Genomic DNA, 16,521 nt, shown 5'->3' with positions numbered 1-16,521 from the left:
ATGGGAGGCTGGTTTGTGTGATGGATTGGGCTACATTCACGACCTTTTGTAGTTCTGCAGCAACTCACCAAGGCTCCTTCGATAGCACCTTCCAAACTCATGACCTCTACCACCTAGAAGGACAAGGGCAGCAAATTCATGGGAACACCACGACCCACATGTTATCCTCTAAGTCACAAACCATCCTGACTTGGAAATATATCTCCACTGCTGCCGCGTAGAGGGAACTCGGTGTCCTTCTACGTATAGCAGAGAAAGGTTAGCATTGAACTGCAGCAAGTAAATACAATGAAATGTTTGTCTTTATTACAAGGTGAATTGTGTATAAAAGTAGGGAGGTCTTGCTTCAACTGTAGGGCATTGGTGAGACCACACTCAAGTATCGCATCCAGTTTTGGTTTCTTTATTTAAGAAGGGATATACTTGTATTGGAGGCAGGTTCAGAAAAGGGTCACTGGGCTGATTCCTGGGATGAAGGGGTTTGTCTTAGAAGGAAAGGTAAAGCAGTTTAGGCTGATTATGTTTGTAATTTAAAGGATGAGAGACAATCTGATTGAAAGATATAAGATTCTGAAGGGGTTTGACAGGATAGATGCTGAAAGGATCTTTGTCCTCATGGGGGAATGAAAAAGTAGGGGCACAGCTTCAAAATAAGGGACCCTGATTTAAGATGGAGATGAGGGTTCCTTCTCGCAGAGGGTCTAACTTTGGAATTTGCTACTTGAGAAAAACAGCAGAAGCAGAGTTACTGAATGTATCCAAGGCTCAGATAGACAGATTCTTGAGCTCTAGGTGAGTCAAGGGTTATGGAAATAAGAAGGAAAGTGGAATTAAGGCCAAGATTGGATCAGCCAGGATCTTGTTGAATGCTGGAGCAGTCTCAAGGTCCCAGGTTGTCTACTCCTGCTCTGAATTCTTACGTTCCAATGTTATATTCCTTCACCATTGGCTCAGAATCCTGGATCTCCCTCCCTACCAGCACTGTGGGTGTATCTACACCACATGAACTGCAGTGGTTCAGGAAGGCAGCTCACCACCAGCTTCTCAAGGGGCAATTAGGGATGGGCAATAAATGTTGGTCTAGCCAATTTGCCCACATTCCATGAACAAATATAAAAAATTGTTCCTATGATTGTGCGTTTAAGCCTCACTTCAGGTCTTGAACACAATTATAGAATCCCTACAGTGCAGAAGGAAGCCATTCAGCCTGCACCGACAACAATCCCACCCAGGCCCTATCCCTGTAACCCCAAGTATTTACCCTGCTAATCCCCCTGACACTAAGGAGCAATTTAGCACGGCCAATCAACCCTAAACCGCACATCTAAATACAAGCTTCATTGTAATGTTTCATGAGTGGTGTCATCTTTTAGAAGAAATGGTGAAATAAAGTTTGCTAGCTCGCTGTTTAAATAGTGTTAAAGATTCCATGATAGAGTGTATTAACTATTTTAATAGGCCTATACTCTCTGGAATTTAAAAGAGAGGGGAGATCAAATTGAGGTATATAGGAGATGATAAACGGTATGGATAAAGTAGACGTGGAACGGATGCTTCCTCTTGTGGGGCATTCTGGGATAAGAGGTCATAGTCTTAGGATAAGGGGCAGCAAATTTAAAACAGAGTTGAGGAGAAACTACTTCTCCTAAAGAGTTGTGAATCTGTGGAATTCGCTACCCCGAAGTGCGGTGGATGCTGGGACAGTGAGTAAATTTAAGGAGGAGTTAGACAGATTTTTAATTGGTAATGGGTTGAAGGGTTATGGGGAGAAGGCAGGAAAATGGGGATGAGGAGCATATCAGCCACGAGCGTATGGCGGAACGGATTTGATGGGCCGAACGACCTAATTCTGCTCCTATATCTTATGAACTTATAACGTAGAAAACATAGCAGTCAATTTGCACACAGCAAGATCCAACACACAGCAATATGATAATCACCAGATAATTTGTTTCAGTAATATTTGTTAACAAAAACAATTTAAATTGACAGTATATACTGCGGTTAACATAATGAAACATCTCAAGTCTCTTCACAGGAGCATTATAAAGTGTGACACAGAGCCACATTAGCAGATATTAGGTCAGATGACTAAACGCTTCGTCAAAGAGGTAGGTTTTAAGGAGTTTCTTAGAAGAGGAAAGAGACAGAGCTAGAGGAAGAGAGGAGAGGTTTAGGGGGAGAATTCTGGAGCTGAGGGTTCAGGTAGCTGAAGGTACGGCCACTAATGGTAGAGCAATTCAAACAGGGGGCAGAAATAGAGGAGTGCAGAGATCTGAGAGGGTTATGGGGTTGGAGGAGATTACAGAGAAAGGGAAGGACAAGGCCATAGAGGGATTTGAAAACAAGGATGATAACAATCAGATCCAAAAGGTTGTTCGACTAGGGGTTAGTGTAGGTCAGTGAGGGAGTGATCGGTGAAGGGGACCTGCTGTCGATGGAGACACAAGCCACAGAGTTTACAGAGAGCCAGGAGAGCAGTGGAATAGTCAAGTCTCGAGGTAACAAATGGGATGAGACAAAGTTGAGTAATGTTACAAAGGTGGAAATAGATGATCTTCGTGAAGACATGGCTAGAAGCGATAAACAGTGGCCTCAGCACCCCCTTTAGGGGCGCATGGTGGCACACTGATTAGCACTGCTGCCTCACAACATCAGGAACCCTGGTTCAATTCCCAGCTTGGGTCACTGTCTGTGGAGTCTGCACGTTCTCCCCGTGTCTGCGTGGGTTTCCTCCGGGTGCTCCTGTTTCCTCCCATAGTCCAAAGATGTGTGGGTTAGGTGGATTGGCCATGCTAAATTGCCCCTTAGTGTCAGGGGGGACTAGCTAGGGTAAATGCATGGGGTTATGGGGATAGGGCCTGGGTGGGATTATGGTCAGTGCAGACTCGATGGGCCGAATGGTCTCCTTCTGCGCTGTAGAGATTCTATGGTTCTGCACTGAGGTGAGAAGAACACGAGGGGCTAAAAAGCCTCCTTCTGAATTAATCATACATGAAAGACTATTGGATGTTCTGAGGAGGTGACAAGGTGATACATAAATGTGAGCGTTTTCTAAACTTAAAGATTTTAGAAACCCAATTGGTGGAATATTTTCCTGTCCCCGGTTAAACTGTGAGCTATAAATTCCCACCCTCGACACAGAATGTACAAGGGAGAATCGTGGCAGCAATCCAGTAACGCAGGAAGCTTTGCACAGTCAGAAACACAGAACTGCAGCAGCACCACACCTAATAATGAAAAGAATTTTAAAAGATATGTCATTCAGAACAGCTGGAATGTGGGAAATGCCATGTCAATAGAATGATTCAGTATCTACCCCATTACTAGGGTCATTGTGGCACCAAATCTAGTGGAGGAACGAAAGACTTGCATTTTCATAGCGCCTTCCACAACCTTGGCATGTCCTGAAGCACTTTACACTCAGTTACATACTGTTGAAGTCATTGTTGCAACATAAGTAGTGTGGCAGGCAATATGTGCTCAGCAAGATCCAACAAATGGCAAACATTATCTGCTGTAGTGATGTTGGTCGTCTTTAAATCCTAGGAGTCCTCAGAAACTTCTATGTCCACCCGAGAGGGGAGATGTGCCTCAGTTAATGCCTCATCCGAAAATCAGCACCTCTGACAGTGCAGCATTCCCCCAGTACTGCCCGAGAGGTATCAGCCTTAATTGTGTGTCTAAATCTCTGGAATGGGAGCTGAACCCTCAATCTTGACTCAGAGACCACCAAGCTTCAGCTGACACTTACTAGACTGACCAGAAGGGTCTGGTTCAAACCATTTGTTTGGGAAGATTTTACAGCATGTTAGCCACAATCCCTAACCATTGACTCCATCTTTCTTTCTAACAACTGTCTGAAGCTGTGCCAGACTGTTTGCAAATTTGGTGTCATATTTGACTTCACGCTACCACTATGACCACCTGTTTCCACGTCCATAACATCACCTGACGCCATCACTGTCTCAAATCATCGACTACTGAAATCCTCATCCATGACTTTGTTATCGCTACACTCAACTAATCCAGCGCAGTGCTGGCATCTCCACATTCTATGTTATAAACTTGAGGCCATCCAAAACACTGCTGCCCACGTCCTAACTCACACCAAATGAGACACAGGATCCATTGCAGAGCCTCAGTTGTCATTTCCAACGTTCTGTACATTCTGTAACAGTCCCAGCAGATTGGAGGGTGGCAAATGTAACCCCACTATTTAAAAAAGGGAGGGAGGGAGAAAACAGGGAATTACAGACCAGTTAGCCTAACATCAGAGTGGGAAAAATGCTAGAGCTTGTTATAAAGGATGTGATAACAGGACAGCTAGCAACTATGAGTGGGGTTAGTCAAAGTCAACATGGATTTATGAAAGGGAAATCATGTCTGACAAACTTACTAGAGTTTTTTGAGAATTTAAGTGGTAGAATAGATAAGGGAGAACCAGTGGATGTGGTGTATTTGGATTTTCAGAAAGCCTTTGATAAAGTCCCACCTAAGAGGTCAGTGTGTAATATTAAAACACGGGATTGGGAGCAATGGCATGGATTGAGAATTGGCTAGCAGACAGAAAACAGAGTAGGAATAAATGGGTCTTTTTCGGAGGGGCAGGCAGTGACTTATGGGGTGCTGCAGGGATCAGTGTTTGGGCTCCAGCTAGTCACATCAATGATTTGGAAGAGGGAACCAAATGTTATATTTCAAAGTTTGTTGACTACATAAAACTAGATGGGAGGGTGAGTGGTGAGGAGGATGTAAAGAGACTCTATGACAACTTGGACAAGTTGAGTAAGTGGGCAAACACATGGCAAATGCAGTACAACATGGATAAGTGTTTGGTAGGAAACTTTGGTTGGAGAAACAGAATGGCAGAGTATTATTTAAATGGTGAAGGATTAGGAAATGTTGACATACAAAGGGATCTGAATGTCCTTGTGCACCAATCACTGAAAGCAAGCATGCAGGTACAGCAAACAGGGAGGCAAATGGTATGTTGGCCTTCATTGCAAGAGGATTTGAGTACGGAACAAGAATGTCTTACTGCAGCTGTACAGGACCTTGGTGTGATCACACCTGGAATATTGTGTACAGTTTGGGTCTCCCTACTTAAGAAGAGATATACTTGCCATGGAGGAAGCTCAGCCAAGGTTTACCAGGCTATTCCTGTGATGGCAGGATTGTCGTAAGAAGAGAGATTGGGTCGAGTGGGCCTGTATTGACTGGAGTTTCAAAGAATGAGAGGGCTTCTCATTGTAACATATGAATTTCTGACAGGGTTGGATAAACTGGATGCAGGGATGATGTTTTCTCAGGCTGGGGAAGGGGTGGTGTGGGAGTGGTGGGGGTGGGTGGAAGGAGGGGTGGTGGAGGAACTCTAACAAGGGGGTCACAATCTCAGGATAATGGGGGAGGCCATTTAGGACTAGAGATGATGAGGGTGATGAACCCGTGGAATTCTCTACGACAGAGGGCTGTGGAGACCAAGTTGCTGAATATATTTAAGGAGGAAATAGATTTCCAGACAGTAAAGAGGTCTAGGGGTATGCAGAGAACACAGGAGTATGGATCATAGAATCATAGAAACCCTACAGTGCAGAAGGAGGCCATTCGGCCCATCGAGTCTGCACCGACCACAATCCCACCCAGGCCCTACCCCCACATATTTTACCTGCTAATCCCTCTAACCTACGCATCTCAGGACTCTAAGGGGCAATTTTTAACCTGGCCAATCAACCTAACCCGCACATCTTTGGACTGTGGGAGGAAACCGGAGCACCCGGAGGAAACCCACGCAGACACGAGGAGAATGTGCAAACTCCACACAGACAGTGACCCGAGCCGGGAATTGAACCTGGGACCCTGGACCTGTGAAGCAGCAGTGCTAACCACTGTGCTACCGTGCCGCCCTGAGTTGAGGTAGAGGGTCAGTCATGATCATATTGATATGCGCAGCAGGGTAAAGGGGCTGAAAGGCCTACTTCTGCTCCTATTTTCTATGTAACATCTCCTCTCAAAGATAGTATCACTGACAGTGAAGCACTCCCTCAGTACTGCACTGGAAGTGTTTGCCTTGCTTTTTGACAGTTTGACCAAAACTGGCTCAATAAAGAGACCATTACTTACACTGTGGAATTTGTTAGTGACTTCACTATTTTCATACAGTTACTGGACTAAACAACAAATGCTGTGGCTGGGCTGCAGGTTTCAAGCATCTGGAATTAAACTTCTAATTCAACGTAAAGAAATCTGAATCAACAATGTTAAAGCTGGCTGCATGGATTTAAAACAACAACTTGTATTTACTAAGTAATTTTAGCACATCAATCAGCCATATAAATAATGTGGCTACCAGAGCAGGTTAGAGGCTGGGAATTCTGCGGCAAGTAACTCACCTCCTGACTCCCCAAAGCCTGTCAAACATCTACAAGGCACAAGTCAGGAGCGTGCTGGAATAGTCCCCACTTGCCTGGATGAGTGCAGCTACAACAACACCCAAGACGCTCAACACAATCAAGGACAAAGTAGCCAGCTTGATTGAGACCCCATCCACAAACATGGCACAGTGGTTAGCACTGCTGCCTCTCAATACCAGGGACCCAGGTTCAATTCCGACCTTGAGCGACTGTTTGTGTGAAGTTTACATGTTCTCCCCTTGCCTGTGTGGGTTTCCTCCAGGTTCTCCAGTTTCCTTCCACAGTCCAAAAGATGTGTAGATTAGGTGAATTAGCCATAGTAAATGTGTGGGGTTATAGGGATAGGACGGGCCTGGGTAAGATACTCTTCAGAGAGTCGGTGCAGACTCAATAGGCCGAATGGCCTCCTTCTGCATGTAGGGATTCTATGGTTCTATTCTCTCCCTCCACCACTGATGCACAGTGACAGCAGTGTGTACTATCTACAAGATGTACTGCAGCAACTCATCAAGGCTCCTTTGACAGCACCTTCTAAACTCATGATCTCAAACTTCTAGAAAGACAAGGGCAGCAGATACATGGGAATACCACCACCTGGAAGTTTCCCTCCAAGCCACTCACCATCTGATTTGGGCCTATATCACCTTTCCGTCACCACCTTCTCAAGGGCAATTAGGGATGGGCAATAAATTCTGATGTGGAGATGCTGGCGTTGGACTGGGGTAAACACAGTAAGAAGTCTCACAACACCAGGTTAAAGTCCAACAGGTTTATTTGGTAGCAAAAGCTACTTGCTTTCAGAGCGCTTGCTGTCCTCCGGAGCAAGCGCTCCGAAAGCTAGTGGCTTTTGCTACCAAATAAACCTGCTGGACTTTAACCTGGTGTTGTGAGACTTCTTACTGAATAAATTCTGACCCAGCTGGCGACATCCACATCCCATGAATGAATAAATAAAACATCTCGAGCCACTTCACAGGAGGGGACTAAACAAAATTTAACACTGTTCCAAAATATAGGAGATATTAAGGCATAAAAGCTAGATTTTAAAGAGTATCTTGAAGAAGGAGATATATTTAATGAGCAAATTCGAGAGCTTAGGGTCCAGGCAGCTGAAGGCACAGATTCTGGAACCGGAGCAGCGTAGAGATCCGAGGATTATAGCGAAAACATTGGCACTGTGTAACCCGGCCTAACATAGGACAAGAGGAAATGAAACTGCACTCCTTGAAGGAAACATTTATTAGTATAGATTTCCAGAAATAATGCTCAAACAAAGACAAATCATAGAACCATAGAATCTCTACAGTACAGGGGACCATTTGGCCCATCGAGTCTGCACCAACTCTACAAGTGAGTATCTTACCCAGGCCCTATCCCCGTATCCTCACACATTTACCATGGCTAATCCATCTAGCCTACACATCTTTGGAGTGTGGGAGGACACCCGAGCACCCGGAGGAAACCCAAGCAGACACAGGGAGAATGTACAAACTCCACACAGACAGTGATCCAAGGCCGGAATGGAACCCGGGTCCCTGGCACTGAAAGGCAGCAGTGCTAACCACTGTGCCACCGTGCAAATCTGATGGCACAAATGGTCACTCTGTACTGAGGGATCTACTCCTGGGCACTGCCACATTTCAGGATCCAGCCCAAAACATAGAAACATAGAAGATAGGAACTGGAGGAGGCCATTTGGCCCTTCGAGCCTGCTCCGCCATTCATCACGATCATGGCTGATCATCCAACTCAATAGCCTAATCCTGCTTTCTCCCCATAACCTTTGATCTCATTCGCCCCAAGTGCTATATCCAGCCGCCTCTTGAATACATTCAATGTTTTGGCATCAACTATTTCCTGTGGTAATGAATTCCACAGGCTCACCACTCTTTGGGTGAAGAAATGTCTCCTCACCTCCGTCCTAAATGGTCGACCCTGAATCCTCAGGCTGTGACTCCTGGTTCTGGACTCCCCCTCCATCGGGAACATCCTCCCTGCATCCACCCTGTCTAGTCCTATGAGAATTTTATAAGTTTCTATGAGATCCTCCCTCATTCATCTGAACTCCAGTGAAAACAATCCTATCCTAGTCAATCTCGCCTCATACATGAGCCCCGCCCTCCCCGGAATCAGCCTGGTAAACCTTCACTGCACTCCCTTGAGAACAAGGGCATCCTTCCTCAGAAAAGGAGACCAAAACTGCACACAATACTCTAGGTGTGGCCTCACCAAGACCCTGTATAATTGCAACAACACATCCCTGCTCCTGTACTCAAAACCTCTCGCAATGAAGGCCAACATGCCATTTACCTTCTTTACCGCCTTCAGCGACTGGTGCACAAGGACACCCAGGTCCCGCTGCACACTCCCCTCTCCCAATTTACAGCCATTCAGGTAGTAATCTGCCTTCTTGTTTCTGCTTCCAAAGTGAATAACCTCACATTATACCGCATGGGCCATTGATTAGCCCACTCACCCAATCTGTTCAAATCATTCTGAAGGATCTCTGCATCCTTGTCACAGTTCACCCTCCCACCCTACTTGGTATCATCTGCAAACTTTGAGATGTTACATTTTGTTCCCTCATCCAAATCATTAATATATAGTGTGAATATCTGGGGTCCCAGCACCGATCCCTGTGGCACCCCACTAGTTACTGCCTGCCAATTTGAAAAACACCCATTGATCCTCTTTGTTTCCTTTCTGCCAACCAGTTTTCTATCCATCTTAACACACTTTCCCCAATTCCATGTGCTTTAATCTTGCACGATAATCTCTTATGCGCGACTTTCCGAAAGTCTAAACATCGACTGGCTTCCCCTTGTCAACTCTACTAGTTACATCTTCAAAGAACTCCAACAGATTTATCAAGCATGATTTCCCCTTCATAAATCCATGCTGACTCTGTCTGATCCTGCCACTGCTTTCTAAATACTCTGCTATAAAGTTCTTGATAATGGATTCGAGAATTTTCCCCACTACTGATGTTCAGCTTACTGGTCTATAATTTCCTGTTTTCTCTCTACCTCCCTTTTTGAATATTGGAGTGACATTAGCTCCCCTCCAATCTGCAGGAACTGTTCCACCAGAGTCTATAGAATCCTGGAAGATTCCTGAAATCTCGAGTTTAAAAAAGAACAATTTCTTCCTTTCTTCCTCCATTTCAGAAAAGCTCAAGAAGTCGAGAGCTAGGTAATCCATGGCGGGCTCATTCCCCATTCCCTTTACACTCGTTCCAAAGAAGTCACATTGGAAACGTTAAGTCTTGTTTCACTCTCCACAGAGGCTACCAGACCTTTTCCCAGCGCTTTTGTTTTTTTTTTAATTTCAGATCTCCAGCATCTGCAGTATTTTGCTCTCAATCCTTTCCCGTCCCAGAGGTTTAACCTCGCCTGTCTGGGATGCTGACCAGCCCCATCTATCTACCTACCTACTGTGCGATGCCCAGCTGATGGGTTTGAACTGCAGTGTATTTCAATCTACGCAGCTTGCCTTTCTGCTGCGAACTTTGAGGGTGCTGCGTTTGCTGAAGTGAGTGGGGGTGGGGGAGAGAGGGCGACTTGGGAGAGGGGGGTGCGACTGGGGAGGGGAGGAAAAGAGGTTCAGGGAGATAAAAGTTAAAAATAAGAAGGGGGCAAGTTTATAAAACATGGCTTTTATTTCTCTCTCCGGTGACGTCAGCCTTCCCCCCCCCCCCACCCCACACACACACACACACACACACACACACAGACTTCCCTTTAAAGGATTGGGAGGCGGTGGCGGCGACATTTGCAGAATGGATACATTCCGGGGAAGGATACTTTGGCGGCGCCTCTGAAGGTTCCATTTGGAACGCGATGTAGCAAAAGGCGCGTTCCATCAACAATGGTGAAACTGACAAGGCCCGGCCCGGGGTTACAATGTAACCACTCACTCGCCACTCATTCACTCACTCACTCAGGAGCCGGCCCTGCTTCAGCATCGCAAGCCCACTCAGCACCGGACACACAGCACCGGAGGAAAGACTGCTTCGCCACAACGGGAAGCAGCATGTATTATTATACATTGTGTATACGTGTTTATGTGCGGGTTTTTAAAAAAGATATAGGCACCCCCTCCTCCTCTCAATCGTCTAATCAAATTCCAGGAAACTTTAAAAAAATTACTGTCGTGTTGTAAATGTCCCCTCTTGATTTGGAGGACTTTAAAGTGGTGTCTGGAGGGGGAGGGGGGAAAGAAACGTGCCACCAACATGGCGAACTCTCAAAGTACAGAGCTGGAGATTCTCCCTTCGCACCGCCACCAGTTCCAGTTTTTTTTTACCCCCTCCCCAGTCCTCAAAATCAAAGGGGAGAGGGGGCAGCCTCGCATATCCCACCGGTTATTGATTGCAAGATAACCCGCCTCGTTTTATCCGAGCAGAAAACACCGTTTAGAAACCGTATGCCGTGTGTGTGACGGGTTCCGCCGTTCGCTACGCCAGAGGAAACGACACACTGAAATTCTCCCCTTTTTAAAAAAAAGTTTACTGAGGAAAGCGACCTTTTGCAAATTATTTGACCCCCGCATTGAATAAACTAAACTGCAACCTCTTCCCCTCCCTCCCTCCCTCCCTCCCTCACCCCCCTTGTTTTTACATTTGAAAACAATGGGACGATTGTAAAAGTTTTAATTTTTAAAACAAAATGTAACAAATTATCCCTGGATCACCGAACTGCAGATTTAATATTTAACCCTGGTGACAAAACACTCGCGGAACACTAGAAATAACCAGCGTGGTGATTTTAGGTGATAGGGCACGATATTAACGATCCAACTCCACCGGAAAATTCGGGGTAAGAGCGAGAGCTTCGTCAACAAGAAAATGCAACAACTTTTCTTTTCCAAAATGGAAAATATAACTCTGTGGAGATTAAACACCCCCTCCCCCATGTTCTTTTTTTAAAAGGGCGCCCTGACTGTATGTTACAAATATGGCTTCCAAAGCAATGCACAAAATATCCAGGGAGTGAGAGGAGAGAGAAACAATCTCTTTCTTCCACATCCTTCCATGTCCCGAGGTGAGATACACCTCCCACTACAGTAGAAAGTTCTCATTTATTCAGCACCTCCGGGGGGGAGAAGGGGGGCAAAAATAATATCCAGCTTTCAAAGAGTTAAACTGCAACATAACAGCAACTCCCGCCTCGCTCAAACCGCACTAGACTCGCACTTAAATCTATATATTTCAGGGCTACATACACATTATTTTTATCTATATAAAAATTTACACCCATTCCTCTTCCAAGAATCTGGTATTTCAAAAAAGAAATAACATGACGGCGGTCCCGCTACTAAATAAACAAAATGGAAACTATGTGGTCACCAAAGGGTCACAGCTACCTTAATTTTTTTAAAAGAAAGTAACGCCAACAAAAACTAGCACCAAATATAATCTTAGTTACAAAATTACAGTTGAGGAAAGGGGGGGTGGGAAGGCTTACATCAGACGGTGTTCTGTTCCGAAGTTCCAGATGGATTCTCCTTTTCATGTCCATTTTAAAAAATATATATATGTATATTTTTCAATTGGTTAAAATGATGAATTTGTACTCCAGGGCAAGGGAGTCAGTTTGACGATCTACTCTCAGTGTGTCGGTAATGTGACCAAACGCCAAGTTCTCTCTCTCTCTCTTTCCCCGGCGCCAAACAGGAGCAGAGCTGTGAATGTGCAGGGGAACCATGGGTGGCAATAAAGACTCGCTACTGCCTCTGATGGATTTCAAGTGTAGCAAACACACACCCACATCCTAGAATGTTTTAAAGGAGCATTTCCCTCCCCAAAGCCAGCCACCGGTTAATTTTCTACAACACTCTTCGCTTTCAAATTCTGCTGCACTTTGTTTTAAAGCAAAACACTTGAATTTCTTTTGGGGCGAATGAATTCCATGGACCAAAATGTGTATTTTTATTAGTGTTGCATCCCTTCAGCAGACTCCTGTCTCTAAATCATAAAGCTAGCGCTTTGCACTTTTATATGTATCTGTGATCACCCCAAATTTAAAGCTTCAGCCAGCCACCTGTGTTGATGTTAACTCTGTGTTGAGGGGCGGCAGTGGTTAGCACTGCTGCCTCACAGCGCCAGGGACCCGGGTTCAATTCCCGGCTTGGGTCACTGTGTGTGGAGTTTGCACGTTCTCCCCGTGTCTGCATGGTCCGGGTGTTCCAAAGATGTGCTGGTTAGGTGGACTGGCCATGCTAAATTGCCCCTCAGTGTCAGGGAATCAAGCTAGGGTAAATGCATTGGGTTATGGAGATAGGGCCTGGGTGGGATTGTGGTCTGTGCAGACTCGATGGGCTGAATGGCCTCCTTCTGCACTGTAGGACTCTTTGATTCCATGCTTAATCCCAAGGAATTCTTAGAATCACTACAGTGCAGAAAGAGGCCATTCGGCCCATCGAGTGTGCACTGACTCTCTGATAGAGCATCTCACCCAGGCCCTCCCTCCTATCCCCATAACTCCACGCATCTACCTTGGCTAATCCATCTGACCTATACACCTTTTAAAGTTTATTTATTAGTGTCACAAGTAGGCTTACATTAACACTGCAATGAAGTTACTGTGGAAAACCACTAGTCACCACACTCCAGCACCTGCTCGGGTACACTGAGGGAGAATTTAGCATGGCCAATGCACTTAACCAGCACATCTTTCAGACAGTGGGAGGAAACCGGAGCACCCAGAGGAAACCCACGCAGACACGGGGAGAACGTGCTAACCCCACACAGACAGTGACCCAAGCCAGGAATCAAACCTGGGTCCCTAGCGCTGTGAAGCAGCAGTGCTAATCACTGTGCCGCCACCACCTTTCCATCTTTGGATACTAAGGGGCAATTTACCATGGCCAATCCACCTAACCTACATATCATTGGACTGTGGGAGGAAACAGGAGCACCCGGAGGAAATCCAAGCAGACACAGGGAGAACATGCAAACTCCACAAAGCAAAATTACACGTGTTCCACCTTATTTCATTAAGAGCGGCATGGTGGCACAGTGGTTAGCACTGCTGCATCCCTGGCTTGGGTCACTGTCTGTGCAGAGTCTGCATGTTCTCCCTCTGTCCATAAGGGTTTCCTCCGGGTGCTCCTGTTTCCTCCCACAGTCCAAAAGATGTGCTGGTTAGGTGCATTGGCCATGCTAAATTCAGTGTACCCGAACAGGCACTGGAGTGTGCTGACTTGGGGATTTTCACAGTAACTTAATTGCAGTGTTAATGTAAGCCTACTTGTGACAGTAATAAATAATATTTTAAACCTCTGAGATGGTTAGATAAGCCCCTGCAAATTACTGCGGATGCTGGAATCTGAAACAAAACAGAAAATGCTGGAAAATCTCAGCAGATCTGACAGCATCCGTGGAGGGAGAATAGAGCCAACGTTTCGAGTCTAGATGACCCTTCATCAGAGCTTCATCATAGCAACAGTTTATAATGAGGAGATATCAGTTAGCATGGGTCTCACCTCAGAACTAGCAAACTACAGTTCTCATTTAATACATCTCAACTAAGGAGACAGGGCTTATTGGAGGTACCTTTGTCCAGTAAATGTAAATTAAGGTCACTGCCTTGTCCTGGTAAATGATAAATATCCCTTAGATTGTTTCTAATTAAGCTCACCTTGGTTCTCCAAACTTCTGAAATCCCGATGGACTGCTTTGGTTATCACACGTTTTTCCCAATCACTTCACTGCAGTGTTAATGTAAGTCTACTTATGACACTAATAAATAAACTTTAAACTTTTCGAGCATAAACTAAAGCTGCACATGCTGACATGCTAAAGATGTTAGAATTGTGTCTATTTTGTTACACCGGTAATAATTACCACAGTTAAAATACAACACTTGTAAGTTACTTACAACTTAGAAATTTTTGTGGGTGGAAGCCAGTTTAAAATGTTTATTGATAAGATTCTGTCCTTCCTGTGAATGGGAACTTTCTTGTTGACCATTCTAATGCTATTATTTTATGCAAAGTAATACAATCCCACTTCATTCACCCTTATTAAGCCTTCATTGTTGGGACATTTCCAAGGCCCCAGCATTTTCCACGCATGCATATTAACGTATTTGATCATTGCTCATACCTTTTTCTACGATCTCCAATCCCATTTTCACCCCAACCAGATATTCATTCAGTTTTTTAATCAATGTGGCCTAAACTAAATTACTTGGAGGTTTTTTCACTACTCATTAGAGTCATAGCGTTGACCGTTTGCTAATTGAACATTTCTCTTGAAGGAACATTTTGATTTTGTAAATTTTTATCACAACAGAACTGAAAGAAACCATGAAAGTATTAAAGGTTGTGAAACTATACTGCTTTTTTATATATATAGCAAATAGGTTAGCAAGGCTTCAGTACACAGTTGCTACAGTACTCTCTTTATCTGTATATAAGATAGGGAGCTTTGGGGGCAAATGTTTAAATAGATGTGACCAATGTTGGTCCCTGATCAGGTAACAAGACATATGCTTCTAAAATGTAAGTTGGCACCATTTTGTTCTGCCACTGCACAGTGCTCATTGTAGCAATCTAACCCAGAACTGGCAATAAATCCTCAATCAGGGTGGCACACTGCTACCTCACAGCGCCAGGGATCCGGGTTTGATTGCAACCTTTGGTGCACATTCTCCTCGTGTCTGCGTGGGTTTCCTCTGGGTGCTCCAGTTTCCTCCCAACTCCAAAGAGGTGCAGGTTAGGTGGATTGGCCATGCTAAATTGTCCCTTAATGTCAGGGGGACTAACAGGGTAAATACATGGGGTTATGGGGATAGGGTCCGGGAGGGATTGTTATCGGTGCAGGCTTGATGGGCTGAATGGCCTCCTGCAGTGTAGGGATTCTATGAAGTCAGTTGGATGCCTGAATCCAATCCTGTTCTCAAATGGCAATTGTTTCCATTGGATTGAGTCCACTTCGCTACTGATATACTAGGAAACTACTCCTCAACAAACAATCCACTTGTACACATAACAGCTTAAAAAAATCACCACAAAGCAATCATCAACTTTATTTCCATTTCTATAAAAATCAACATTTAGCAGGTTCTTTTTGTGTTGGGACTTTTATTTTTATTGATATTAAATTATAGATCAAGTATGCACTAGTTCCAAACAGAACTGGTTACCCTCACTTAAAGCAACTTAGCCACATGTTGAAGGGGAAGATGCTGGTGTACTGGTAATGTCACTGGACTAGTAATCCAGGCCCTGGGGACATGGGTTTAAATCCCCGCCATGGCAGCTGATGGAATTTAAAGCCAATTAAGAAATCTGGAATATAAAGCTAGTTTCAAATCATCATCAATTGTAAAGATTCACAAAATAGTCAAGTGGGCAGTTAGGAATGGGCAACAAATGTTGGCCCTGCAGTAATGCCCACATCCCAAAAAAGAGTTTTTAAAGCTTGTTTTTTTTTTAAGTACACATGCAGTTTTCCTAGTCATAGAGTTTTACAGCACAGAAAGAGGCCCTTTGGCCCACTGTGTCTGTGCCGGCCATCAAGCACCTATCTATTCTAATCCTATTTTCCAGCACTTGGTCCGTAGCCTTGTATGCTATGGTGTTTGAAGTGCTCATCTAAATGCTTCTTAAATGTTGTGAGGGTTCCCGTCTCTACCACCCTTTAGAGATTAATATCTACAAAACGTGTTTTTTTTAAGCTTTTCGAATGTACACTTCTGATTAATTTAACAACTTGATTTCCTGCCCAAGTCCATATCTTTCCACCGGTAGTCATTGAATCTGGAGGGAAATTGGTTATGGAATGCAGAGTGATAGTTCATTTCAAGATGAAAAGATCCTAATGCTCATTTAGGAGTATTTAGGAATTACTTCTCCGTTTGCTGAAAAAAATAATTATCCCAATTATTCTTTCACTTCAGCCTACTCACCATCTGCTCCACCCACCAGCAGGGAGAAGGAGACTTTGGGCCATCTACCTACTCACACTGTTTCAGTTAGGAGGGCTAAGAAAAAACCACAATCATTGACTGGTGCTGGCCCAATAGGCAGTGAGGAATGCAGGATAAGCAGGAAACTTATCCATCTTTCTTCCCAAGGGAATAAGAATGAAAAACCTCTTATT

The 16,521-nt window shown here is 44.6% G+C and overlaps 1 protein-coding gene across 1 annotated transcript in view; it reads right to left on the bottom strand.

The window, feature by feature from the left end:
• anp32b (acidic (leucine-rich) nuclear phosphoprotein 32 family, member B) overlaps positions 1-12,239 on the bottom strand; it is a 43,108-nt gene extending 30,869 nt beyond the window's left edge. The window contains exon 1 of the mRNA XM_078215304.1: positions 11,879-12,239. Within this exon, the coding sequence (XP_078071430.1) occupies positions 11,879-11,932 (54 nt within the window). The 5' untranslated portion in view covers positions 11,933-12,239. The remainder of the gene's footprint in view (positions 1-11,878) is intronic.
• Between the last annotated feature and the right edge of the window lie 4,282 nt (positions 12,240-16,521).

Source organism: Mustelus asterias, chromosome 6 (genome assembly GCF_964213995.1).
Source record: "Mustelus asterias chromosome 6, sMusAst1.hap1.1, whole genome shotgun sequence".
Taxonomy (NCBI): domain Eukaryota; kingdom Metazoa; phylum Chordata; class Chondrichthyes; order Carcharhiniformes; family Triakidae; genus Mustelus; species Mustelus asterias.
This window is presented reverse-complemented; position numbering and strand designations above follow the sequence as displayed.